Source organism: Mustela erminea, chromosome 20 (genome assembly GCF_009829155.1).
Source record: "Mustela erminea isolate mMusErm1 chromosome 20, mMusErm1.Pri, whole genome shotgun sequence".
NCBI lineage: Eukaryota > Metazoa > Chordata > Mammalia > Carnivora > Mustelidae > Mustela > Mustela erminea.
The window spans coordinates 11,905,279-11,931,440 of record NC_045633.1 but is presented as its reverse complement, the minus strand read 5'-3'; the positions used below and the strand labels follow the sequence as shown (position 1 = coordinate 11,931,440).

The following is a 26,162-nucleotide window of genomic DNA, read 5'->3' as shown; positions in this document are numbered from 1 at the left end:
GAAGCAGGCTCCCTGAGGAGCAGAGAGCCTGACGCGGGGCTCGATCCCAGGACCCTGGGATCATGACCTGAGCCGAAGCCAGAGGCTTTGACCCACTGAGCCACCCAGGCGCCCCTAGATATGATCTTTTGATAATTTCCTTTATTTGCAAACTCAGCACAAATGTATATTAAACTTTAAATTAAAATTCTTTAAAAAAAACCACATATGCTTATTCTTCTATCATAATAGTTAAAATTATTATTATTATTATTATTTTACCTGGCAATTATTCAGCTCTTGAATAACTTCTTTGTTTTCTTTACTAATGTCGCACACACAGATGAATTCTGCTTCTCTGTGGCCTTTAAAAAACTTCTCACGGATTCTCTGTACAACAGCAGTAGCTGAGCGGCCAGAGGGAACTGAACAGTTTTCAATATCCCAAAAAACTCCAATGGGGGGTAAATTTTCCAGCACCTGTCCGGCTAGTGCAACTTCTGGTGACCCTTAGGAAATGTTAACACTTTCAATCATACATACTGAAAAACAATGGCAAACTAAAATAAATTGGTAGCTACCTAGCAGTCTTAGCGGCAGAAAAATGAAGTTACTGATTGATGTTAAGCTTAAGGACACCGACCTCACCGGTTGACCTAATAGCACAACTGCAAGCTCCAATAGTTATTTCTAAGTGATTATTCCTATTTTTCAGGAGAGAACAAATCTAAAGGCCAAGTTACTTCAAGCCCACAATAAATCCACTGCAAAGCATGAGCCGTTCTCATGCTGGGCGTAATGTGTCTCTGAACACTAATGTGGAGGTAGATGGACACTGCAGCTCTGGGACCTGATCGTCATGATCTGCCCATGCTTGTCTACTGCTCAGTACAGAAGACCCATGAAGAGGTGACAAAGGGTGAACTTGTTACCATCTTTGATTTAAAAAAAAAAATAAAATTTTAACCTGCATTAACATCTGATTTAATATTAAAAAATGTTTTCAAAGGATAAAATACCACATTAACTACTTTTTTGGAGAAATGATATTTAGGTTTTTTTTCAATGAGCTTTTCATCAATCATTACTATATTTTTCTAAATATTAACTATTTCTACGGAATGTACCACTAACAGCAGGATTATGAGCCTAAGTTGACAAGGAGTCCCCTCTAGCCCTGACTTCTAATACTATGCTCCCTATTTTTCTTCTGGTTTCAAGTAGCCGTAGCTCAACATGAAAAGCAAATGGCTTGCTGGTCTATAAGGATAAAAAGATTTTTTTTACCAAGAGGTAGAAATGAAGACTTATATACCCAGTAGCTTCAGAACCACAAGGAATCTTTTCAAGGCGATTAAATGCAGTGTTAGTATCAGATACTGAGAACTACTTAAATATGCACATTTTATACCATACTGTCATTTACCAAATTTCGAAGCAGCTTTGCCTAGACTGGTCGCCAATAACAACGTGGTCTCCTTCCCTGTTCCTTTGGTTCCACAGCCATTACACAGAGGAATAGTAACAGGTGCAGTTTGAGTATTTGGAGGTGGTATATTTGGCCAGACTTTAGCAGCATCAATTATACTATTTCTTGCCGGCTGTTTTAAAAATTTTTTTAAGAAAAGGAGGAGGTTTCAGATACATCATTGCAGAACCTAGAGTGATAAACAACAACTGAAAACACAGTCTGTTTCTTCTTTCCGCCTGTTAACCTCTGATGGAAGGTATTTTCAATACTTCAGAGCACTCCCAGAACTATCGGCTATCAATTCGTAAGCTCACTTCAAGGAGTGACTTGAAATGATCTGGGAAGATAGTCACGTGATCGTTCTAGGGCATGTGTATCCTCCAAAGGTGAGCCCAAATACACTTTACGGGAAGGTCAGAGATGTCTACTTTAACAGCCATGTGATCGAGGCCAAGTTCCAAGTCCCTCAAATTGTTATAAGAGGATCGACACGGCATGACCTGCGTCGCCTGAGTGGGTCCATGTATGAGGTCAGTGGTATGAGAAATCGCAATCGTGCTCTAGCCTTTAAGGTCCAAAGAGAACACGAAGCCTTGCCGAACTCGGTTTGCATCACGTAGGAAACTGATTACAGCAAAAGCCTGTAAAAGCATGAACTACATAATGACTCTGCACTTTCTTGGAAGGGCCCTTCCCATTTCACCCTATGCTTCTTTCAGAGGTGAGAGAAGCCACGCTGATGGGGCGAGAGCTACCTCGCAGGAGAATCTTCATCCCTGTGCTCAACCAAGATTGCTCAAGCAACACCTAGCTATGTTCACAAAGTCATTCCTCAAAGGTCAGCTGCACCCAGAGAACAAATAAAAAGATACACACCTTGTTCAGACAGTCTTCGCAGTAAAGTGAGCCCTTTAAACAAACCGGAGGTACCACATTTAGGTGCAAAGAATTGGTGCACAAGTGAGGCGTAAGCTCCGACTGTGAAATGTGCTCTTCCAAATGCCCTGGAGCCCCGCTTGTGAAATCGGAACAGGGGAAGTAGCCAGCAGAGGTGCAGCCCTGGAGAGCCGGGAACTGATGCAGCTTGTGCACGTTACCGTGACATGATTGGAAATGAAGCTTCCCGCAACAGGGCAGGTGTTTGCAGGAAGACAGATTACTTTCTAGACACATGCTGGGAAAGTCACTTGCAATGCCGGCCACACTGTTCCTAGCTGAGGCATTCTGGAGTGAAGACGCAGACTGGAAAGCGAACCCTGACCCTACCTGACACGTGATGGTCCTGGTGCTCTGCGAGTCTAACAGTGCGCCGGGGTGAATCAAGCTACCAGTACCTCCACTACCGCCACCACCGCCACCACCAAAATGCATTGGCGACGTGGAGGGTTCATTAGGGCAATGAGCACAGCAGCTTACTTTGGGGACAGGTGAAAGCTGTATTTTAGGTTGCTGAAGAGAATGGATATCTGGAAGTGGGACTGCTGGAAAAAGCTTAGAGCCAGCATGAAGGGGAGATGGCACATCCTTTAATTCCACAGCAACTTTCTTGTTCTCCATGTAATCTTTCTGGGAAGAGAAGATCAGAATGCCAGTCAATGTTATGAGGCCAGTGACTTTTGGTTACTCACATCCTACTGCAATCCAAAAATGGAAATAGCGTTCAATCCTGTTTACATAACTCAACCATAACCAAGCGATATGGAATGGCAGCTGAAACCAGGGGTATTCTTCAGAGAGGCCTGCAGGAGGTGAACACCGAAATAGACAGCTAAAATCAAGACCGTGTCCTTCCTCAATTTCAGGAGACTGGGGGAGGGTTCTGCTTACATGTTCAGCAAGGCAGGTTAACCATCTGTGCCTCAGGGACTTCCCTTTGATAACTTCCCCTTGCCTCACAGGGTCTTCTAAAGACAAAACAGGTGGTATGAAAATAACACAGTCACAAACAGCATTCAATAAAGGCGGCTTACAAGCCAAGAACTCTGAGGAAAAGACTTAATAGTTCTTGCAGCCAGACCATAAAGGGTTTCGGAAAGTCCTCCAGATGATTCCAGATATTAAGGATGAGATCAGCCATCTGCCCCAGTGGCCCATCCATGGAGAAGTTTTACAGGTGCTGTTGACATTAAGCAAACTCTAGGATACCATAATCTAAAGCCATAATGTCAACAATTACTTTGCAGCCAGGGACAAGAATCAGAGTAGTTAGAAAACTATTTAGAAATAAGATTCCAGAGATACCGTTTGTCATATGCCTCTAACGTAGATACAGGCCAGTATATTTACAAGGTTACAGCATGGCTCCTGTGTCAGAGACCTGGCTTTGAATGTGATACTCACTGTTTTAGGAACTTAGGTAGGTTATATAACCTCTCTACATTCCAGTTTTGTCAGCCTTCAGTTGGGGACGACAGGATGGACTACCTATAGTTGTTAGAAGGATAAAATGAGAGGTACATAAAGCACTCAGCAGAGTACCTGGCTACTGAAAGGGGATCTAACTAATCAATAGCCCCGATTGGCCGACTGCAGGAACTATTAAGAGAAAGAGGATGTCCTGATATTGTGAGAGAGACATGCTCTTCCTTCAGAGCACAGAAAGGGCCATCTGACTGCTATGATTTCACTCCTTTGGCTGTGGTTCTACACTCATCTGGGAGAGTACACTCATTTGGGAGAAATCTGGATTTTTCACTCGACATTTCCTAAAAGGGAGGAGACAGCAACTGACTGACTGCCAACAAGCAGTGTGCTCTGCCCTCTTGGTAATTACAGTTTAGGCTAGAAACTACTGGCATTCTGATTTATAGAGATCTGGCTCTCAAAAAGGTGGGGGGGAGGATCTGGCTCTTATGGTCAGGGTTATTATGAGTTGGTTCCCCTGAATCTACTCAATTCTGGGTGCCACGAATAAAATCGGGTTTCTGGATCTGTAAAGTTGAGTGCAAACCAGTACTGTGTGACTCTGTAAGGGTCAGATCCTCCATTCCAGGAAGCCCTGTCTGCGCTGCCAATCCTGTTGCCAAGTGTCCCTAATGTAAATGACCTCAATTACTGACACCATGCAAAAGAAATAACTATATAATGAAAACCTAGAGAAGACAGGGAATTTAGCTGAGTTTTTAAATAGTCACTAATACCCTTTTGTAGATTCTTAGTAAAGACTCATGTAAAACCCAAATGCAGTATCAAAAAAGAAAAAAAAGACATAGCAGTGAAATGTGCTAATACGGTGCATGGAATGAAATCAGAAAAAGTCACAATCACTATGAAAAGGCAAAGGAAGTTACAGACACATTTAAATATTCAAGAGAAATCTGGAATAGAAAAAGACTGCCAATAAGGTCCCATCAATCTTCCCTTGATTTTAAGACTCAAATCTCAGAAGGCTAGAATGAAATAAAATCTATTTTATACTTTCCTCTGATTTGACTCTACAATTTGGATTTTACCTTTGCATTCTGTGACTTCCATAAGAAACAAATCTTCCCCAAATGTTAAATATTTAAAGCACCTACAGTTCCTTACACTAGGAGTACAAGAGTTAAAAAAAAAAAACTTACGCTCTCCTTGAGTCAGGAATTATAATCATGTGCTATGAGCAGGAATAAGCATGATATAAGGTGAAACTCAGCACAGACTCCAGGGAGAGAGAAAACCCCAGACCAAATGGACCACACGTCTATTTGCATAAGGAATTTGCTACGTCCTCAGTCTTGCGCATAGTTACCGTTTGGGGACTAAGTGGCAATGTCTGCTCAGGACGAGAAAAGCAATTAGAGAATTTCCAAAGCCATGGCTTAGCATCATTATTTTGTTGCAGCCATCCAGGTGTTCTACTGCAGGAGTCCTCAGTTCCGCTTCCTTCCATCATACAGCCATACAAAGTGGTTCAACATTCTTTCATCTTTCTTTTCTTTCATTCTTCCACCCTGTTAAGAATGAGGTCTCAGTGTTATTTATTTGCCTAAGTACAAGTTTCACTATCAAAATGTGAGACTTGGGGCTCCTGGGTGGCTCAGATGATTAAGTGTCTGCCTTTGGCTCAGGTCATGATCCCAGGTCCTGGGATCGAGTCCCATATTGAGCTCCCAGATCAGCAGGGAGTCTGCTTCTCCCTCTCTCTCTGCCTCTCCCCTTGCTTGTGCTCTCTCTCTCTCTCTCAAATGAATAAATAAAATCTTTATTAAAAAAAAAAAAGTGAGACTGCAGGGGCACCTGGGTGGCTCAGTCAGTTAAGTGTCTGCCTTCAGGTCACAATTTTTGGGTCCTGGGATCTAGAGCCCTGAGTTGGGCTCCCTATTCAGTGGGGAGCTTGCTTTTCTCTCTCCCTCTAACTTGTGTGTGCGTTCCCACTCTCTCTCAAATAAATTTTTTTTTTTTTAAAGTGAGACTACAACTGTACTTATGGTACAACTATATGGTACAATGGCTCCCAACAAGAGATCAGTGCAGCCAACTGCCAACCTCCTCCAGCCCCGAGCAGGCCTTTTCTAGTTTTTCTTAATTCTTTGTGACCATTTTTCCCTGAAGACCCTACGGGTGAGGGTGAAAAAGTTAACAAAGAGCATGTAATTTTAGGGAAAAAAAAAATTATGTGTCTTCATTGTCAATTACAAAAGATTCTGAAATTGACTTAATAGCAACCTATCCCGCTATGTTGTTGATATGACTGTGGAAGGTCCAAATTAAGTGAACTCTGTAGACTCTGTGAATTTGATTCTGCGACAGAACAAGCAAACCAATTTCTTCATGTACGTATTACAAAAGTGCAATCTGATATACCACCAAGAAGCTAACCAAGAAATCTCAAGTCACAGCTGTGCTGTATCTACTCTAGTGCGAACACATTCTTACAAGTCTTAAACAGTACAATAAAAGCAGATCAAATCGATAACAGCCAGTGGGCATGGAGGCAGCCTGCCAACGGTAAGGACAACTGAACCTCATTTCCAAGTCCTCGCCATCATATAGAACCACCACCTATTCTTATCTACGGTGGCCATTTTAAGGTTATCCATGCATCAGAAATTTCACCCAGACATAAAGAAAACCATTTCTTTTAGCTCTCTCTCTCTCCAAGAGGCTCTTCTCAAGAGATTGTAACATCTACACAGTACGGTGAAGGGAGAGAGGAGTACTCTATCTAAGATATTGAACTGATCACATAAAGCAGGAGCAGGCAAACTATATCCTGCCAGCCCAAACCAGCCCACTGCTTGTATTTAAATGACCTCAAACTAAGATTTAAATGACCTCAAACTAAGAAGGCATTGTATACTTTTAATTTTGGGGAGGGAATCAAAATAATATTTTGTGACACTAAATTATATGAAATTCAACTTTTGGTGTCTGTAAATAGAGACATTTGTTTAATATGGTCTGTGGTTATTTACACACTACAGCTACCTAGTCCAGTATCTGCAACAGAAACTGCATGTCCCACAAAGCCTAAAATACTGACTATTTGGCCCTTATGTGGAAGTTACAACAACTTCATTAAGTTTCAGTTTCTTCCTCTGCAGAGTGTGGCTAATTTCTCCCCCTCCACAACATGGCTGAGGGGGGAAAATGAGAAAAAGGAGCCCACTATCTGTTTTTGTCTTCCCAATGTAGAGCTTATGCCAAGCACAGGGCTTCTAACATAGCATATACTAAGTAATTACTTGTTAAATTAAGGAATGTTTACATCAACTCTTCACCTACTATGTACAGTTAGGAGTTACTGTGGAAGCAGAGATGGAGTTAACTGCCACAATGACAACAAATTATGATTGTTGTTATTCCTACTAAACATAGGTCTTGGAGTCCCCCAACAAGCTCCTCCCCAGACCACAGAAATCTGTGATATTCACAGTACACAACTTCCACATGCTCTCTCAAATCTCAAGGCCAGTCCTGACAGTGAGCTAGTAGGTAATGCACAATACCAATTACAAAGCCTTTTTATGTAACATTATTTCCTCAATCAGTAATTATTTATTTACTATATACTATATTAACAGGCCTGTGTTTGGCCCAAGAAATACAATGATGACAATAACCAGACAGTAAGATTCATTTACCTAATTTTCCCCCCACAGTAAATCTGTGAGAGAGTCAAGGGAGAAATAAGCCACAGATTTTACAGAGGAGTAAACAAAAGTTTAATTAAGTTTTATAACTTGCCAAGATCAGATAATTAGAAAGGGAGCAGAATCAGGCTTGTCCTCTTTCCACCACACCAAGATGCCTTCAGTATTGCTCAACACAATCAACAGAAAGTACAAACGTACTAGCTTGTTAGTGGCCCAAACCCAGAAAACTTCCCAAGCATTCCTGGGAATGCCATGCCACTAAGTACCTTAGGTAGCCTAAGCAAGGTTTCTATTAATTTGTGTACTGTGAATATCACAGATTTCTGTGGTCTGGGGAGGAGCTTGTTGGGGGACTCCAAGACCTATGTTTAGTAGGAACAAGTCAGAGAGTGCTTGAGAGCACAGACTCTGATGTCAGTCTGTGTATTAATCCCCAGTTTTGCTTCCTGTATGTGTCGCGTTGTAGAGTTCACAACCTCTCTGAACCTCAGATCCTATGTGTAAAATGGGCCTGATAATAACTGTAGCATCCTCATAGGGCTGTTGTTGGGGTTTAATGAGGCAATCAAAGTCTAAAATCTAGAAGTGGACTTCTCTACCCAAGTTAGTCTTGGAACCCCATACCACCCAGTCCTATTACTTTTTTTTTTCATCGCCCTTCTATCTAAAATTGTTTATTTGCTTTATTATATATCTCTCCTACTTGAATATAACTCCATGACAGCGTCATCATGTCTTCTCATTCACTGCTGTGTTTCCTGCACCTACCAGTGCCTGGTGCATATCAACAACTGCTGAACGAATGAAGAGTTCAATAAATATCTCGGAACACCGTTTAGGTTTTGATTTCCCTGTATGCAAAAACAGCATACTTAGCGCTCAGAGAAGTGGGAAAGTCCAAAAGATACAAATGTAATCAGAAAGCTCTGGGAAATACCAGAAAGGTGCTTGGGAAACGAAACTGTGTATCACAGTGTAGCGTTACAATTGTTAGTGGGAGTGGCTCATGCCCTAAGGCAACTCAACACTATCTGTCAAGCCCCGAGACTACACCCTAGGGAGCGCTGAACTACAGGAAAGAATGCAAAAACGCTCAAGCAGGTTGAAAAACACCGCCCCTTTCTTCCTCTCTTAACCTTCTAAGTGTGCACACTCCTCAGGAAAGGTTGCTCTCCACAGCTGGAAGCCCCCCAAGGTGCACGGGGACAGCTGCGGACGGGAAGCCAAACACCCCAAAAAAGGGCAGCAGCGGTGCAGCAGTGACAGTCGCTAACGGGCCTGAAAGGGAGACAACCCGAAACTAGGGTGGGGGCCTGATAGGTGAATCTCAATCTTCCCCCTCGGAGTAGCCAATCTCCCCCACGCCCGCCAGCAAAGGGCAGGGAATGGGGGGGGCTGTCCCGCTTCCAGCTGGTGCCCCAGAGCAGTGAGCCCGTCTGGAACTAGTCCCCAGAGCTGCCAGCCAACTCACCTCGGCCGCCGGCTCCACCTCCGCTCACATTCCGGCCCCGCCGCCTTCCCCCCGCCCCCCCAGGCCCTTTGTTTTGATTCCCGACTCCGCAGCTCCCGCCGCCGCCGCCAAGCGCACCCTCCACTTCCGCTTCCGCACCGCACCGCCCCTGTCGCAAAACCGACGCCCTTCTCTTCTCCCCCCCACCCCTCGCTCCGCCCCTTCCTCCACCCAGCCGGGGCCGCCGCGTCCTCCCCGCGCGGGGCGTGCTGGGAACCCCGGGGGGGGCGGGGCCTCGCGGCCCTGCAGCCTCGTCAGGCTCAGTCCCCTCCCGATAAACCCCTAAATAGGGACCTTCCCTGGGGGAGATCCCGGGTTTTTTGGCGAAAACCCCGAGTTTAAGGAGGCCTTCCCCCTGGCTTATCGTGGTGGCGTGGAAAAGAACCTGATAAGCGAAGAATGAGAGGGCTTGTGAGGGGGAGCCGGGGGGGAAAAAACCTGCCAACCGGGATTTGATACAACTCAGCTCTTTCGGTCTTTTAAGGGAAGGCGATTTTAAACGGGATTTGGATGAAAAACCCGATTGTTTTGGCGCTGTCGTTCGTGCGCGCGCTTCCCTCTCTCCCGCTCCCTCGCGTCACGTGATGGCTCTATTTATTTATTTTTTTTTAATTAAATGACGCATAATTTCCACAGCATCTTTAATCTAGTGCAACCTAGTGGCGAGTGGAGAGAAAAATAACCGCCGGCGGGTCTTCCCGCGAGGTCCTTCCTGCCGGCGGGGTTTGTCTCGAGGTGGGGACCCAGCGGGCACCAAATGAAGTGTGTGCTCAGTCAGACTCGGCTGGGCAACGGTCACCTCCTATCAGGGGATGCTCGTGATTTCAGTTAGAAAACGTCATTCTTAAAAGCCCTGGTCCAGAGCCTGTTGTTTGTGCATGCAAAGTTACCAGGGACTGGGTGGGGGAAAACCCTGTGAAACCTGTGACTGCTTGTGTTGTTAGGTGAATGGATGATGGGGGTTTGGGGGGCTTTGAGGGTTTTGGGGTTTTTTTCCTGGGTGGGGGCAGGGTTGATACTTTACCATCTTTTAGCTGAAATAATTTTTTTAAAAAAAATTTCCTGTATTTATTTGACAGAGACAGCAGGAGAGGGAACATAGCAGGGGGAGTGGGAGAAGAAGAAGAAGGCTTCCTGCTGAGCAGGGAGCCCCCCCCTGCACCCTGGAATCAGGACCTGAGCTTTAGGCAGACGCTTAAGGACTGAGCTGCTCAGGCGTCCTGAAGTAATTATTGTTGTTGTTGTTTTTAAAAGCTCAGCACGAAGATCAGATCGTTTCTGAAACTGCCAACTGCTCGCTATTTCCTGTTGCCAATGAGAAAAATGAAACTTACCTAAATCGAGACATATTTAGGATGTGCTAGCTGAATGCGACCTAAAAGTTCACTCCTGAAATTTGCCGAGAAACAGATTAATTTTGCAGACGAATGAGTAGAAATGGTCAAAAGAGTTTTGTCTTCTTTTGTTTTGTCCCTGCCTGAAGTCTGCAGGGTGAGGCAATTTCATTAGGCAATTTGCAGGAAGTGGGGGGAAATTTCAGGGGAACTGACACATCCCTGTAGACATCCCTGTAGACTCCTGTTGCAGAGGGCAAGATCAAACATGTAGCTAAAGTGCCCTTTGTGCTTGCTTTTCATTTTCCAGAAGGCAGATGAAACACACACATCATCTGTCTGCTTAGGTATTTATTACTGCTGAGTAAATCTTCATTGTGTCTGTGTGTGGGTATTATTTTCCAAGTGGGAACTAGAACAGATGAAAAACAACCCTGTGTCTAGTCTTGGTTGTTGTTGTTGTTGTTGTTGTTGTTTTCCTTTCTTTCCCAAAGTACCAAACGAATATGCTTCTCTTCAAAGGAGTTTTTCTTTTTATTCTCGTTGAGTATTGCAGGACCACAGACCGAAGTAACATAAAAAATAAAAAAGGAAACAAAGTAATTGTGAATTTTTTTATTGCCTTTTTAAAAAGGTTTTTTGGTCACAAAATAATCCAGATCAGACACATTTTGTTTGACTTTGCTTGGCATTTTTTCCAAGTCCAGAGCTGTGCCTGATCTCAACAGGTTAAACGCTGTAAATAAAGTCAAATCAATTCTACTAAATGGAAAGTTAATGAAAAGCCTGAATTACAGACAATTTTTAATGGAATGCAGTTTTTAGTGTTTTCTGTAGAAAACCAGTAGTCTGCTTAGGCAGACTACCCCAGCCCTTGGAAGCAATTATGAAGTGAAATGCAATTTGGTACTTCTGAAAGAGTGCTTTCACATTTTTCTTAAGAGATATTTTCTTAAATACAGTCTCTGTTCATCTTATTCCTATTTATTTAATGGGCAAACTCTTTTATCAGAGAGTAGGAGTAACTTTCAGTTTTTCCCTGTCTAAATTATAATCTTCACATTTATGAAACTAGGATGAAGTTTTATTTTTGTGCTGTTTAAGTGACCATTTTACATTCAGTTCACCTTCTAAATTACCTAGCTGTCACTAAAGGAGTTTCTCCCACAGCAACTTCTCTTCTGCCTGTGTCCAGTTTAGTGCTTTGAAATAATAAATTACAATGGAGGGACGTAAGCAAGAGAAACTGAGCTCTCTGCTAATTCATATCTAAAAGCTACAAGGAAAACACTGAATAAAGGGAGGAAAAAGTTTTAACATGCTCCAAAATTTTCTTTTCTTGTAAAGGTTTTACGCAATAAAAGCCATTTCCTTAAATTATTCCTGAGAACTTTCATGATAATCATTTCAGTGTCCTCCCTGTTGTTTTCATGGAAAATGAAGGAAATTGTAAACGAGCTCGTTTAAGTGACTTGATTAATGTCATTCAGGCAGAACTGGTAACTCATGGATTCGTTCTTCAGTTTATCTGTAAACTGGCATGGTTACTCCCTGCCCAGAAACCTCACGGAGCGGTGAGAGTAAAAAAAAATTCTGAAGATGAAAGAAAGCATCAGAGGAAAAGTTTTGAGAGGACAGTGTGTATGATATATTTAGTGTTTGTGAGCAGGATGGAAGTTTCCTGAAAGACATTTTGGTACTTAACCCTATTGAACAGATAGTGAGGTTACCTTTTGCATCTCTTCAAGAACTAGCAAGGACTTAAAGTCAAATTAGAGAAAGGTCATTCTTAACCACGGCATGGAGGCAGGAAGGATTCTAAGAGTATGGCCATAGGCCTCAGAATAGCTAAAAATCTCTTTGCCTCTGGAGTAATGCTAGAGAATGAGGGTGTAGGCATCAAACAGACCCAGGTTTGAAGCCTGGTTTGTTATTACTAATTGGGACTCCTTGGGCAACACATTTAATTTCTTACACCTTTGTTTCCTCTCTTTATTGAGGACAATAAAATTGCTTTTCTGTGGTTCTCATCATCTGGATCTCAGCTCCATTGTCATTTCCATCTAGCAGCCTTCCCTGATCATCTGAAGGGAACCTCCTGGCCCTTTTCTCTCAAATGACCCTGTTTATTCCGAAATTATTACTTACAAGCATCTGAAATTATTTTACTCTTTCTTTCTGTTTGCTGATTTAGTGTCTTGCTTTCTTAGTAGCATAAGACTTTTGCGGACTGGCATGTTGTCTGACATTTGTTGTGTTATAAGCTTGAGTGCTCAACAAATATTTGTTGGTGAACAGTTGGGATTGTGTGAGAATAAGAAAACCCTTTCAGGGGCGCCTGGGTGGCTCAGTGGGTTAAAGCCTCTGCTTTCAGCTCAGGTCATGATCCCAGGATCCTGGGATTGAGCCCCACATGGGGCTCTCTGCTTAGCTGGGAGCCTGCTTCCCCCTCTCTCTCTGTCTCTCTGCCTACTTGTGATCTCTATCAAATAAATAAATAAAATCTTAAAAAGAAAAAAAAGAAAATTTTATATATATATATAAAATTTTCTTTATATATATATATATATATATATAATGTCAAGAAGTTGGCCTTGTGTCTGACACATAACCAATGAACAAATCACAATCACTCCAGAATTGCACAGATTGTATTTAACTTTACTAGGCACTGTCCTAAATGTTTTACAGACTCCAAGTTTGTCTCTGCATAACCTCAAGGTAGAATCCTTCACGGGCCTCCCATTTTATAGATGAGGAAACTAAGTCACAGAGAGTTTAAGTCACTCGCCCAAGATCAACTGGCTAGTAGGAGTACAGCTAGAATTCAAAGCCAGGCTCGAAACCAGACCCTGACACACGAAGTTCGCTGCCTTTGAAAAAAGATAATGATGTCGAAATTTTTATTTTGGGTGCAAAGAACATGGAACATTGATTGCTTAGCCTAAGCAGACCTGGAGCTTTGTCTTTCCCTTGATGTGGGGAAAATGCAAACGGTGTCGTATTTTCTTGACCGGAGTAGTATTTTCTTGACCAGCGTGGCCCTCGCGTCCAAGCCCGTCCCCGGATACCCAGAGAACCGCCTGCACACTCCAAGGCGGTCCAGGTCCCTGCCCAGCCGCGGGGAGCCTCCCAGGCCTGGGCCGGCCCCGTGCCGCCGCCTGGCCACGCGGCGCCCGGGCCCTGGGAAAAAAGTTTCCAAACGGCGCTGCTAGGCGCTGATTGGCCCAGGCGGACGCGGTCCCGTGGCGCCGCAGCCAATAGTCGGCGCCCGCCGCGGGCGCGGGGGTGGGGGCGGTGGTCTGAGGCCCGGCAGTGCCGTCCGCCGCTGCTGCCGCCCGTCCTCGCGGACCGAGCCGGGGTAAGTGCTGAGCGGCGGTGGCCCGGAGCGGGGACCGTCCCGGGACCGCCGCCACCACCGGGACACTCTTTTGCCCGCCCTGGCGCCCGCCACGCCCTCGGGACCGGCGGGAGCCGCCTTGCAGGGACCCTGCCGCGCCCCTCGCTCGCGCGTCCCTTCCCCGCCGCCTGTCCTCCGCGGGTCCCGGGCGCGGGGCTCAAAAATCCCGCTCTCTGCAGGCTCCTTTCCTAACTTTGTGCCTTCCCACTCTTGGGTCCTCGCGCCCAGCTCCTCGCCTTTGCCAACTTTCTCTTCCAGCGCTGGCTGGTCTCCGACCAGCTGCCCTCCGCTCCCTCCATGACTTCCTCGGTCCTTCGTGCCCTCCTCGTCTCCAGCCCCCGCCGCCTGGCTCCTCTGCCCTCCAGCCCGCCCACCCCCACTCCAAGCTGCCCTCCTCACTCTCATGGTCTCTTCTCAGCCCCTGCCACCCCCTTTCCCTCCTGCTGCCCCAGACCCTCCCTCATTCCTCGTATGGCCCCGCCACCCCCACCCCGGTCCCGCCGCCCACTACACCCTCTAGTTCAGGCCTCTTTCCAACCCCCCCCCCCCCCCCCCCCCGCCCCGCAGCTTGGCATCTCTCTGCCTTCGGGATCGTGTTTGGAACTGTCTCTTTCCCTCTGCTTTTCTCAGATCTCTGCGGCAGGAAGTTTCAGATTTCCCGTGACAGCACTTTGGGGAAGGATTGGATAAAGGATGAAAATGCTTATTCTACAGTTTGAATGCAGGGGTGGGGCTTCCTTGCCTCCCCGAGGTCGTGGGAAATCCCGCTATCACCTTGACACCGCTTTTTGGGGAGCTGCCTTATCTTCTCCAGTCATCTCAGGTTCTCTGCCTCCTGAGGGTCTGAGCTCCCCTGATTTCTTTGTCCAGGCTTTGTACCAGGTTGTGCCTCTTTCTACTTTTAGCCTCCAGGTCCTTTTTAACTTCCTTTCTAAAGAAACGGCCTTTACAGGGTGCACTGGGCAGAGATTTGTCATTTTCTATGCTGGTTTTGTTTCTGTATTCTTGGCTAGGATGGCATTTTAGGACCCAGATAGGGTGCTTTGAAGAGCAATTGGATCCCAGTGACTGACTCCCAGAGCCACTTACGTGACCCCACCGCCACACTGGTCTTTAACCAGGTTTGAAACTTAACTCTTTCCCCTTATTGTGTCCTTTGTGTGGGATTAGATCCCGGAAATCTCAGGGGTGTCCCATTGGCATATTTTATCTATCCTCTCATTTTGGATAATAGTTTCTTAACTTGGCTTACTCTGTTTAGATGTTATTTTTGTTTCCAAAGTGTGTTCTTTTGCCTTAGAACGTGTGAGCCCAGAGAGATTACACTCCCTTTCCTTAACCAGCTAATTTCCTAAAGTGAGTTGGCCTGCGTACAGAACGTTGGTGTCAGCAGCTCAGACTTTCTGCACCTGGTACTGATCTAGGTGCTTTCTGTCTGCCTCTCCCAGTAGTGCTTTAGCACTTAGTAGGTATTTGGAAATGTTCAAGAAGGGACAGAGGAGAGGGAATCACAGAAGGAAAACATCTTTCCCTGGCATCTTTGTTTTTTTATTTTTTTAAAGATTTTATTTATTTGACACAGCACAAGCAAGGGGAGTGGCAGGCAGAGGGAGAGGGAGAAGCAGCCCCCCTACCTCTAGAGCAGGGTGCCAATGCAGGGCTCCATCCAGGACCCAAGAATCATGACCTGAGCCAAAGGCAGACGCCCATCCAACAGAGCCACCCAGGCACCCCTTTTCCTGGCATCTTGATTCAGTAGAATAAAATTATCTTGGAACAATAGCCCTCCTATTTTCTTTTCATTCTATATTTTGATCTGAGTTTAAGCTTTTTAAATTTTCAAAGGCAGCATATGCTTACTGTAAAAATCAATGGATATAGTAGTGTTCCCCGTACAGGTTCTTATCTCAGTGTCTGCTTTACCCCATTTGGTACATGCTTCCCGACCCTTTTAGATTCATGCATGTAGAGAGAGCGAGATGCCTTTATTTTTATTTATTTTTAAAGATTTTTACTTATTTGAGAGAGCGAGAGAGAGAGTGAGAGAACTAGTTGGGGGAAGGGAAGAGGGAGAAGCAGACTCCCTGCATCCCAGTATCGTGGGATCATGACCTGAGCCCAGGGCAGATGCTTAACTGACTGAGCCACCCAGGCACCCAAGAGATACCTTTATAAACAAAATTGGCACTCTTTCCTAACGTATCATGAACTTTCTTCCATATTAGTTCATTTACTTCTTAACAACTGCGTAATTTTCCAAATCAGCCCTCTGTTGACAGTTGTTTTCTCCAGTTTTCCACATCAGTGAATGATGGCATACAGCCTTGAGTCTATGTCCTTGCATGCCTATCTAAGTATATTTGGAAGAAGATCATTATAGCCTTTGGAAGCACAGAGACAGAAGCCAGACTTGCTGACTCTTGACTGGTTTTGCCCCTGTGATGCCACTTCTGCAAAATGTGGAGCCTGCGTCATAACCTAGGAGCTGTTGAAGCACGTGCAGACACTTGCCCGCCCCGCCCCCCCATCTTTCAGTCCCCTCCCTTTCCCTTCAGCTCCTCCCTTTGTTTTGATTGGGAAGGACTGAGGTTGGCGTGGAAAAGGGTGGTGAGTTAATTCTTGATAGTTTATACGTGTCTGCGGCCTCCTGACCAGCTGTGCTGGCTTTCTTCACTCCTAGGAAAGCCAAGGGAGAATGCTTTGTTTTCTCTAGGGTTTTGAAATCAAAGGTGGGGTGGAAGATCTAAGTTATGCAAAACAGAGAAGACATACTTTTTGAACTTTTTGCTCCCAGCTTGTTCTTTCTTGCCTGCTGTGGCACATACTTTTGAGGTGCCCATTAGGTTTGTCCACAGAGCCCCTGGGGCACGATGGCCTGATGGTGTATTGAGAACACAAGCACAGAAGCAGAATGCTTATAACCTTTGTAGCACAAATGAAATAAAGGCATACAGCGCTTATTTTGAAGATAGTGGGTACAGAGTTGTATATACCGAGACCCGTGCCTGTCACAGTGTGTTTGAAAGGACTGGACCAGAGGGCATCTGACCTCTGAAGAGTCTCTTGGCAACCCCAAGGAGACCAGGAACTTGAATTCAAAGACCCTCCAGTCACCCCCGCCCACCCTACCCCCCAACTTGCACTTGGGTCTGATTTGCCTCTGCTGTCCACTTGCACCTCTGGAGGATGGCCAAGGCGTGCAGTTTCTGCTCCGGCTTTTGCTTCTAAGAACCCAAGCGATGGCTCGCTTACTCTTAATAATCAAATGGCTTATAGGTGTTAAAATTGAAGTTACTAAACACCCCGCATGCGGTGGTTCAATTCAGTAGGGAGAAGGAGTTTTTCCAAGCCGTATTACCCGCTTTCTGTGGCAAAGAATAATGCACATTGGAACTGTGAGACATTTTCAAATGGCAAAGGAAAAAGCGTACGTTTTAAAGACTGTTGTTTGAGGGGTGCCTGGGTGGCTCAGTGGGTTAAAGCCTCTGCCTTCCACTCAGGTCATGATCCCGGGGTCCTGGGATCGAGCCCCACATTGGGCTCTCTGCTCAGCGGGGAGCCTGCTTCCTCCTCTCTCTCTGCCTGCCTCCCTGCCTACTTGTGATCTCTCTCCCTATCAAATAAATGAAACCTTAAAAAAAAAAAAAAGACTTGTTTGAGAACAAAATGAAGTTCAGCTGTTACTTCTTAGTCTATGGTAAATTTTTCCTAAGGAGTGTTGTTAAAATGCAGGGGGGTTTCGGGCTGAAATGCGAGGCCTGGTGTTTTTGCCCTTTAATTGAAGCAGCTACAGACGGTGCAGGCTGTGGCAGGAGCTCAGGTCTCTGCTTAGCTTCTTGCCACCACCCCACCCGATCCCAAACCAGAACCTTCCCATCAGCGCGGTTGTAATTAGAGCCTCTGGCATAATGGAAGTGCCTCCTAAAACATCTCAAATTCATTCCTTTCCTGAGGATTAAGTTTTAGTCCTCACTGGCTGTGTTTTATTTAGGAAGCTTTTTTCCTAAAACTCATCTGTCACGAGAGTGCAGTTATGAAACCCCAAGGATACTATCAGATGTTCCTTACCACGTACACCTGGGCAGGGGGCTGTTTCCAACATGGTATCCTCTCCTGCCCTTTCCCACTAATGAGATGACACTCTGGTGCTGAGGGAATGTCGAGTTTTCCCTATTCTGACAAACCTCTTAGGGATTTACAGATGTCAACTATAAACTAGTCTTCAGAGGTTTCTGGCTTCTTGCCTTCCTTTAACCTCACATCTCCTACCTGCTAGTGGTCTATCTCTAGCTTCCCTTTTGCTCATTCATTCCACAAGCATTTATTGAGTTCCTGTTATACGCCAGGCACAGGTTCTAGACATTGGGATAAAAAAGCAAGAAGGAGAAGGCCCCTGTGCTCAACAATTGACATTCCGGTGGGGGAAGATAAAAACAAAACTCAAAATGATGAAATAAGACCAAGCAGAGGTTAATGTAGTAGTGAAGGGCTAGAGGGGATATTTGGTGGATTATTCAAATAAGGTCTCTGTAGGGACGATATTCCAGCTGAGATCTGAATGACAAGAAGGGTACCTGGGCAGAGATCTGAGGGAGAAGCATTCTAGGCAGAGAACAGCAAGTGCAAAGGTCCTGAGGTGAGAACAAGCTGGGTGTGCTCAAGGAACAAAAAGAGGGCCATCTGGCTTAAACATAAACTAATGAAGGGGGTAGCGTTGGGGGATGTTTAGACAGGAACTAATTACGTTGAATATTGGATATGATATTTTCCCAAATGTCAGGAAAAGCCAGTCCACATTCATTTTCCCTAGTCCCTCAGTTTTTTACCCTATTACATGGACTCCCGTGCCATGCAGTTGAGACCGTCCTCTGTAAGGTATTGGCCGCACGGTACTCCGTTGCATGGGTTCTTGACACTTACAGGGGCTAGTTTGGTGACTTCATATCAGATGAGTTCTGGGCTCATTAGAGCTTAAGACTTGAGCAGGGAGTACTGAACCTAAATTTCCCCTTAGGTCAGCAAATGTTATTTGCTGTTCACTCTAGGTACTCTGTTCTTTTTACTTTCAGCAAACAACATTTTTCACTGCTTACCTTAATTAGGACCCTTCATGGCAGCCATCCAACCCTAACTGGTGTAGTCAAGAAAGGGAATTGGTTATCTCTCATAACCTTAAATCAGGTATGACTGGGTTCAGGTGTTCAAATGATACCATCAGGACCCACTGTCTCCACCTCTTGGCCCTGCTTTCCTCTGTTTTGGCTTCATTCTCTGGCAGACTCTCCCTTGTGATGGAAAGATGATCACTGGCAGCTCCAAGCTTCCTACCATCTACCCTAGTGGGAAGAGTTTTTCTTTCTTTTTTTCTCCTAGCTTTATGGAAATATAATTGATATAGAACGTTGTGTAAGTTTAAGGTATCTAACATGACGGTTTGATAAATGCATATATTATGAAACCATTAACACAATAAGGTTCATTAACACTTTCGGAGTGTCTCTCTTGATGACTCTGCAAAAGCCCTAGGCCCGGACACCAGTTTGCTCAGCTCTGGGTAGGGTCACCCCTGAACCAGTCACTGGCCTAGTTTGAATTAGACCCGTCCTGTTACTGGCTCAGCTTGGGTTCAGCCCACCTCTGAGCCATCCCTTCTGTAATGGGCCTCCTCCTAGATGCTGGTTGTCAGTAGATCTGAATCACATGGAATGAATGGCGGGTTGGTTTCCCCGAGATTGGAGTGGTGCGACAGAAATATGGAAGAAGAAATGCTGGACTGGAAAAGCATTGACAAATGAACAGCTTTCTACTCTTTCCAGCTTCTGTGTGCCCATCCAGCTTTCAGAGAAACTCTGTTCCCCAGAAGGGGTTGGGTGGGGCACATGGCATGTTCTCTCTGAATGAGACAAGGGAGAGAAATCCGGAAGGAGAGATTGAGTATAGGTACTAGCACATCCAATTATCAAAAAGGGCTGTGCTTAAATATAATTGTTTGATTTTTTTTTTTTAACCAGGTATCCAGAAGTTGGTGATTGTGTCCATGTCCACACTAACATATTTAGCTGAATGAATCATGTTTGTAGTAAAAAATATGGCTTGTTATGGGGCGCCTGGGTGGCTCAGTCAGTTCAGCGTCCAACTTTTGATTTAGGCTCAGGTTGTGATTCACGGTCCTGAGATCAAGCCCTGTGCTCTGAGCTGGAGTCAGCTTAGGATTCTCTCCCTCTGTGTCCCCCCGCCCTCAAAAAAACAAAACAAATATACAGCTTGTTAATGCCTTGCAAAGTGAGGGGTTGCTTTCATTCTTTTGTTCCTAAGGACACCAGATTGTGAGCTCCCTTGAGGGAAGGAAGGGACCTTGGAGATATCTCATTTGGGTTCCTGATGAACTTTTGACAAGCTCAGAGCCTTAAATTCAGAGAATAAGCTGTTATTCGGAGAGGCTCTGTCAGTGGGGAGTCTGTAAACTGCCCTCTGTTCCTAGAGATCCGTTCCCCAGCCTCTGCTCTGGATCTCTCCAAGTCCTCAGAGCCAAATCCCACCCCCTACGCTCTAGCTACTGTCCTGTTTGTCTGCTTTTCACACCCAGCTCTCCAAAATTTCCTCTACTTCCTCTTCTTCACCTCCTCAAAGCTCCTCCGCCCAATTTATTCCTCCTCCCCACTCCACTGTGTTGAAACTACTCTTGCTCACATCACCAGTGACCGACATTTCGCTGAGTCTCCTGGGTATTTTCCAGTCCTTATCTTAGTTTCTGTGTTATATCATGACTACTGTGGACCGGTGCTTCTTTTTCCCTTGACACCATCTATCTACTCCCAGGACAGCTCATGGTCTGATTCTTGTCTCTTCATTTCTCTCCTGTCTCCTTAGATGACTGTTTCTTTCTTGGCCTACCAGTCAAACATTGGCATTCCTCAGAGTTCCATAAATAGTCCTTACTAGATTTTCCAACAGTTCCATCACGAGAAAGAGGGAAGAACCTGCTACAGGCTCCTGACTCCTATATTTGTATCAGCCCAGAATTCACCCCTGAGTTTTAGCTCTCTTGTTGCTTCTTCGTGTGTCACTGGCATGTCAAATTAGAAATATCCCAAACTGGGCTCATTATCCTCTTGCCCCAAAGACTTCCCATTCTCCTGGTGGTGGGGATGGTCGTGGCACCAGTTGTCTAAACCATAACCCCAGGAGAGGTCTTCCCCTCCTTTTTTTTTTTTCCCCTTGCCCCCCCTTCCCCAAATGAATAACATCTGGGTAGCTTTATGTATTCATGAACTTGAGGGTGGGCTGCATTTTGGCTGGGCTTGGTTCCAGTTTTTGGCAACATTTTATCATTTAATGCAACATAAAATTCAGGAAGGTGCCCTCCCCCTCATTGAAGAGGAGCTCTTTTACCAGACATGGGTAATAATGTTAAAGCTTTCTCTCCTAGACACCATGCCACAGGAAGAGTGAGCTCCTGCTGTTTTCACCATGGAGGAGTCAGGAAAGACTTTCAGCTCTGGGGAGGAAGAGGCAAACTACTGGAAAGATATGGCTATGACCTACAAGCAAAGGTCAGTCTTCCAAAGTCCACCCTGCTTTTTCTTCCCATCGTGGTGGCAGCCACCATTCATTTGGGGGCGTCAAGCCCTCCGAAGGACTTGACCCATGTTCCGTCCATTAAATCTCAAAACTGCCTCGTGAGGAAACCATTATCGCCCCATTTTGCAAATGAGGAACTGAGCCTCAGGGAAGGCCAGTAACTTGCCCAAGGAGGTCACACCAGCCTGTGAGCAGCCGGGCTAGAATGTGAGCGCCAAAGCCTCTGGTCCTAAGAAACTGGTGTGTTCCTGCCCATCCTACTTCCTGGCAGGGTTTCATCCATTACGGATGCCCTATCTGGTCGGTCCCTGTGCCTGACCGTATGGGTTGTTGCAGATTTAATTGTGAAACCAGCGATTCGGTGTCCCTATCTGGGAGTAGAGAATGTGTGTGTGTGTGTGTGTGCGCGCGCGCGCGCACAGCACTGTTTCTTTTTATTTCTCATGGACTCTTACACTCTCCGTGTGGAGGTCTTATTCCAGTACCTTTCATTTCCTTATTCATAATTGGACTTAAAGATAACTCAGGTTTAGTACTTTTTTTTTTTAAGATTTTATTTATTTATTTGACAGAGAGATCACAAGTAGGCAGAGAGGCAGGCAGAGAGAGGGAGGAAGCAGGCTTCCCGCTGAGCAGAGAGCCTAATGCAGGACTCCATCCCAGGACCCTGAGCTGAAGGCAGAGGCTTTACCCACTGAGCCACGCAGGTGCCCCAGGTTTAGTATTTAAAAAAAAGAAAAAAAATGTTGCTTGACTTTTGAGGACTGAGGGGCCGGAACCGGGTGTCCGGAGTTGGCCAGGGTACACTGTAGTGGTGGGGTAAGCACACATTTATATGAGGCCCAATTCTTGCTTGCAAGTATATCTGCGGAGGGTACGCAGTTCCAAGTATATTTACCCCATGTCGAGTTCAAAAACAAAATATATTGAAAGAATGAGCGGAGAGTGAATTGGTAAAGAAATGGCTTTGGAGATAGGCAGCCCTGGGTTCAGGCACGAGCTCTGCTGCTGACTCACCTCAGAAGACCTTGAGACAAGTCTTTTTTTTTTTTTTTTTAAGATTTTATTTATTTATTTGACAGACAGAGATCACAAGTAGGCAGAGAGGCAGGCAGAGAGAGAGAGGGAAGCAGGCTCCCTGCTGAGCAGAGAGCCCGATGTGGGGCTTGATCCCAGGACCCTGAGATCATGACCTGAGCCGAAGGCAGAGGCTTTAACGCACTGAGCCACCCAGGTGCCCCGAGACAAGTCTTACCTGTAAAATAAAGGGAAGGCTAGTTTCTGCCTGGAAAGGGGCTGAAAAACCAGCGAATCCATACCTCACCCTCGACAGCCCGGGGAGGTGCTCGGTACATGATCACCTAACGCGTCTGGCACTCCTGCAGGGCAGAGAACACGCAGGAGGAGCTCCGAGAATTCCAGGAGGGCAGCCGGGAATATGAAGCCGAACTGGAGACGCAGCTGCAGCAGATCGAAACCAGGAACAGGGACCTCCTGTCAGAAAATAACCGTCTCCGCATGGAGCTGGAGACCATCAAGGTGAGGGGGCACAGACCAGGGCTGATTCCAGCGTGGCGTGTGTGCCTGGGAAAGTGAGGCCAGCCGTGCAAGGGGCAACGGCCAGCACCAGGTGCGCTCCCCACTCCCTCCAGGCTTGCTGGGTGGAAGTGGTGCCGGGAATCTTTTCTGCCTCTACTGGGAGGAGCTCTGTGACAAGCAAGTCACACCCAAGTCCCCACGGTCATCCTTGGCTGTCTACCACACCCCCTGCAGGCAGGTGAAAGCCAGAGTATGGAGTGTCCCTGGATTTGCTGACCTTCAGGTCATACAAAGTCCAGATTATGCTGCCCAGTGTGGTAGTCCCCAAGCTACTAGGGAAGAAGAACCAAGGGTGGGTAGTGGAAGCAGATGTGCTCCTAGCGTTCTGGAAGCTTTGTGAGGAAGACAAAGCTAACCCCAAAAGAACTTAAAGAAAAGATGCTCAATTACGTAGTATTGATCGAGAGATGCTTCTCCGAGAAGGGTCTCCATGAGCTGGAGACAGCTTCATGGGGGAGCTGGGAGGGATTTGAACTGGTGGTTGAAGGTGAGGGGAGTGTGTGGGCACGTGCACACATCCCCAGCAGGTTGGGGCAGAGGGGTTAGTGAAGAGTTAATCCGGACCTTCTGTAGACAGAGACAAGAATGGATGTCTAGCAGACCTGAGCATCCCGGCTTTAGTCACAGATGGGAAAAAGTGGGATCCACAATGGGTTGGGCATTGAGAGATGGGAGGGGCAGAGGAAAAACCCCAAAGACATCAGAAGCTGAGCAGTGGAGTGTAAGCTTTTCATGTCATAGACCACAGAGCCCACCCTGGACATGTGCAGGTCTGACCCACTGGCGTTTTTTGCTTAGCCTTCTGTGGCTTTTATTCAATGTTTTATCATGACAATTTCCAAGCACAGTGCAAGGTTGAAAGAATTTTCCAGGGACCACCTGTATATCCACCACCTAGGCTCTGGCAATAAACTTTGTCATAATTGATTTTTATTTCCTGTTTATCCATCCATCAATCTGGTTTTCTTTTTTTTTTTAATATTTTATTTATTTATTTATTTGACAGTAGATGGAGAGGCAGGCAGAGAGAGAGAGGGAAGCAGGCTCCCCACTGAGCAGAGAGCCCAATGCGGGACTCGATCCCAGGACCCTGAGATCATGACCTGAGCCGAAGGCAGTGACTTAACCCACTGAGCCACCCAGGCGCCCCTCAATCTGGTTTTCTAATGCGTTTCAAAGTGACTTGCAGACAGCTATACGCTTCTCTGTAAGTACTTCAGCTTGCGGTTACTAAATAGAGTTGAGGGTTTGTTTACAGTTCATTCTTTTGATAGTAAAACTGATTTCTGTAGTGTTTTTTAAAGATTTTATTTAGAGAGTTCTCATGTGAGCTGGGGGAGGGGCGGAGGGACACTCTCAAGCCCACTTCACCCTGAATACAGAACCCCACGTGGGGCTCGATCTCAGGACCCTGAGGTCATGACCTGAGCCAAAATCAAGAATTGGATGCTTAACCAACGGAGCCACCCAGGCGCCCCTAGCGTTTAAGCAGTTAATATTCAAAGTTGTAAGTCTTTGTATAAAAATCTGGATTTCTGACTTTCCTTAAGGAAAAGCATGCCAGACCTGCATTCTTCCACACCAGCGAAAAGCCAGGTAGCGGCGGCCGAGACGGAGCAAGCATTCACCAGCCCGTCCCAGTCCCCACTACTGTCCCCCAGCTCCATCCCTGACACAGGAGGATAAGTGCCCTTTGCTTTATCCCTACACCTGGCCCGCGCCTCTCGTTTTTGTTTTTTTTTGTTGTTTTTTTAGATTTTATTTATTTATTTGTCAGAGAGCATGCGAGCACACAAGTAGGCAGAGAGGCAGGCAGAGGCAGAGGGAGAAGCAGGCTCCCCGCTGAGCAGAGAGCCCGAGGTGAGACTCGATCCCAGACTCTGAGATCATGACCTGAGCCGAAGGCAGTGGCTTAACCTACTGAGCCACCGAGGCATCCCCGTGTCACTCGTTTTGTGGACAGCCCAACCCCTGCCACAGGCACTGAGGAGTCATCATGCTTAACTTGAAGGGGACTCAGGGAGCGGAAGCCGAGTGGAAGGCAGATGGACGGTACGAACGACAGTCGGGAGTGGGACCGGGCCTCCACCGAGGCAGACCCCCGTCGAAGCAATGATGAAGTAACTGCTTTAAGACCAAGCCCTTGAACCTGCAAACGCCCCTTCATGACAACCGCCTGACAGATGCCAGAGATGCAGAGCACAGAGCAGGAGAACAAGAGAAATGTCCGAGGGAATAGAACTGCCACCGGGGCACCTGGCTGGCTTCATTGTTGGAGCGCGTAACTCAGGGTCTCGGGGTCGTGAGTTCGAGCCTGAGATGACTTTAAAACGTAATTTAAATTTAAAAGTAATTTTAAATTTAAAAGTAATTTTAAATTTAAATTTAAAAAAGTAATCTTGAGCCCCAGATTACTTTAAAAAATAGATAAACTGCCACCAGCAAATATGTGTCCGTCACCTCAGAGAAATGTTCTCCACAGAGCCTTCTTGACAACTGGCTTATTCATCACAAGTTGAATGAGAAGGCCTGTAAAGGATCAAACAGAGCGTCTGTTGATGCCTCCATCAGCTGACCGCTTATTAGAATTAGCCCCAAATGAAAGCACAATATTGAGCAACGGCTTTTCATGTCTACAAGTTCAAAGGCCATCATTTGAATCTTGATGCTGGCGGAGAAGCCCGTTAACTGCATCATCTTGGAACCTGCATCTGAATTGGGGTAATGACAGCGGCTCCCAGCGCTCCTGTTTTGTTTGGAGATGCACCCAGAGAAAGGGTGTGGGGCCCTCAGAGCCAGCCCTGGGAACTGGTCCTTGCGTGCAGCTTGGTCGGCCCCTCCTTGCTGGAGCAGAGTTGCTTGCTCCGCTCATGGCCAGGAAACAGAGCATCAGAGGGGACGGAGCAGGGTGAGGATGTGGCATGCCCTCCCTGTCCCCACCCTGTAAATGATCTGCTTGTTCTGTGGGAGCTCTTCTCACCACGCCTCTCTGGCCCAGGCACCATTATGTCATTCTCCCCTACATCCCAACTGTTTTCTAGCAACGCCTGTGTTTACTCGATTGAGGAAAGAAGAGTGTGTCTGTTTTTCAAGCTTCCTTTCTTTCTTTTTTTTCTTTCTTTTTTTTTTTTTTTTAAGATTTTATTTATTTGACAGCACAAGTAAGCAGAGCGGCAGACAGAGGGAGAGGGAGAAGCAGCCTTTCTGCTGA

General features: G+C 46.0%; 2 protein-coding genes across 13 annotated transcripts in view; one reads left to right on the top strand and one right to left on the bottom strand.

Annotated features, from left to right (window-relative positions):
• Window positions 1–9,139, bottom strand: part of MARF1 (meiosis regulator and mRNA stability factor 1) — a 39,973-nt gene extending 30,834 nt beyond the window's left edge. For 6 of the 10 annotated variants that reach the window (XM_032326934.1, XM_032326936.1, XM_032326939.1 and 3 more), the window contains exons 1-5: window positions 8,999–9,139; window positions 5,181–5,382; window positions 2,327–3,016; window positions 1,406–1,580; window positions 262–488 (exon numbers count right to left, since the gene is read on the bottom strand). In XM_032326934.1, the coding sequence (XP_032182825.1) occupies window positions 262–488; window positions 1,406–1,580; window positions 2,327–3,016; window positions 5,181–5,324 (1,236 nt within the window). In that variant the 5' untranslated portion in view covers window positions 5,325–5,382; window positions 8,999–9,139. The other 4 variants (XM_032326935.1, XM_032326943.1, XM_032326940.1 and 1 more) reach the window with 4 other exon arrangements.
• A 4,485-nt stretch (window positions 9,140–13,624) lies between these two features.
• Window positions 13,625–26,162, top strand: part of NDE1 (nudE neurodevelopment protein 1) — a 33,477-nt gene continuing 20,939 nt past the window's right edge. Inside the window, exons 1-3 of one of the 3 annotated variants that reach the window (XM_032328682.1) lie at window positions 13,625–13,732; window positions 21,201–21,324; window positions 22,738–22,891. In XM_032328682.1, coding sequence (XP_032184573.1) covers window positions 21,242–21,324; window positions 22,738–22,891 — 237 coding nt within the window. In that variant the 5' untranslated portion in view covers window positions 13,625–13,732; window positions 21,201–21,241. Of the gene's footprint in view, window positions 13,733–14,770; window positions 14,893–21,200; window positions 21,325–22,737; window positions 22,892–26,162 lie in introns of those variants that run through there. The other 2 variants (XM_032328680.1, XM_032328681.1) reach the window with 2 other exon arrangements.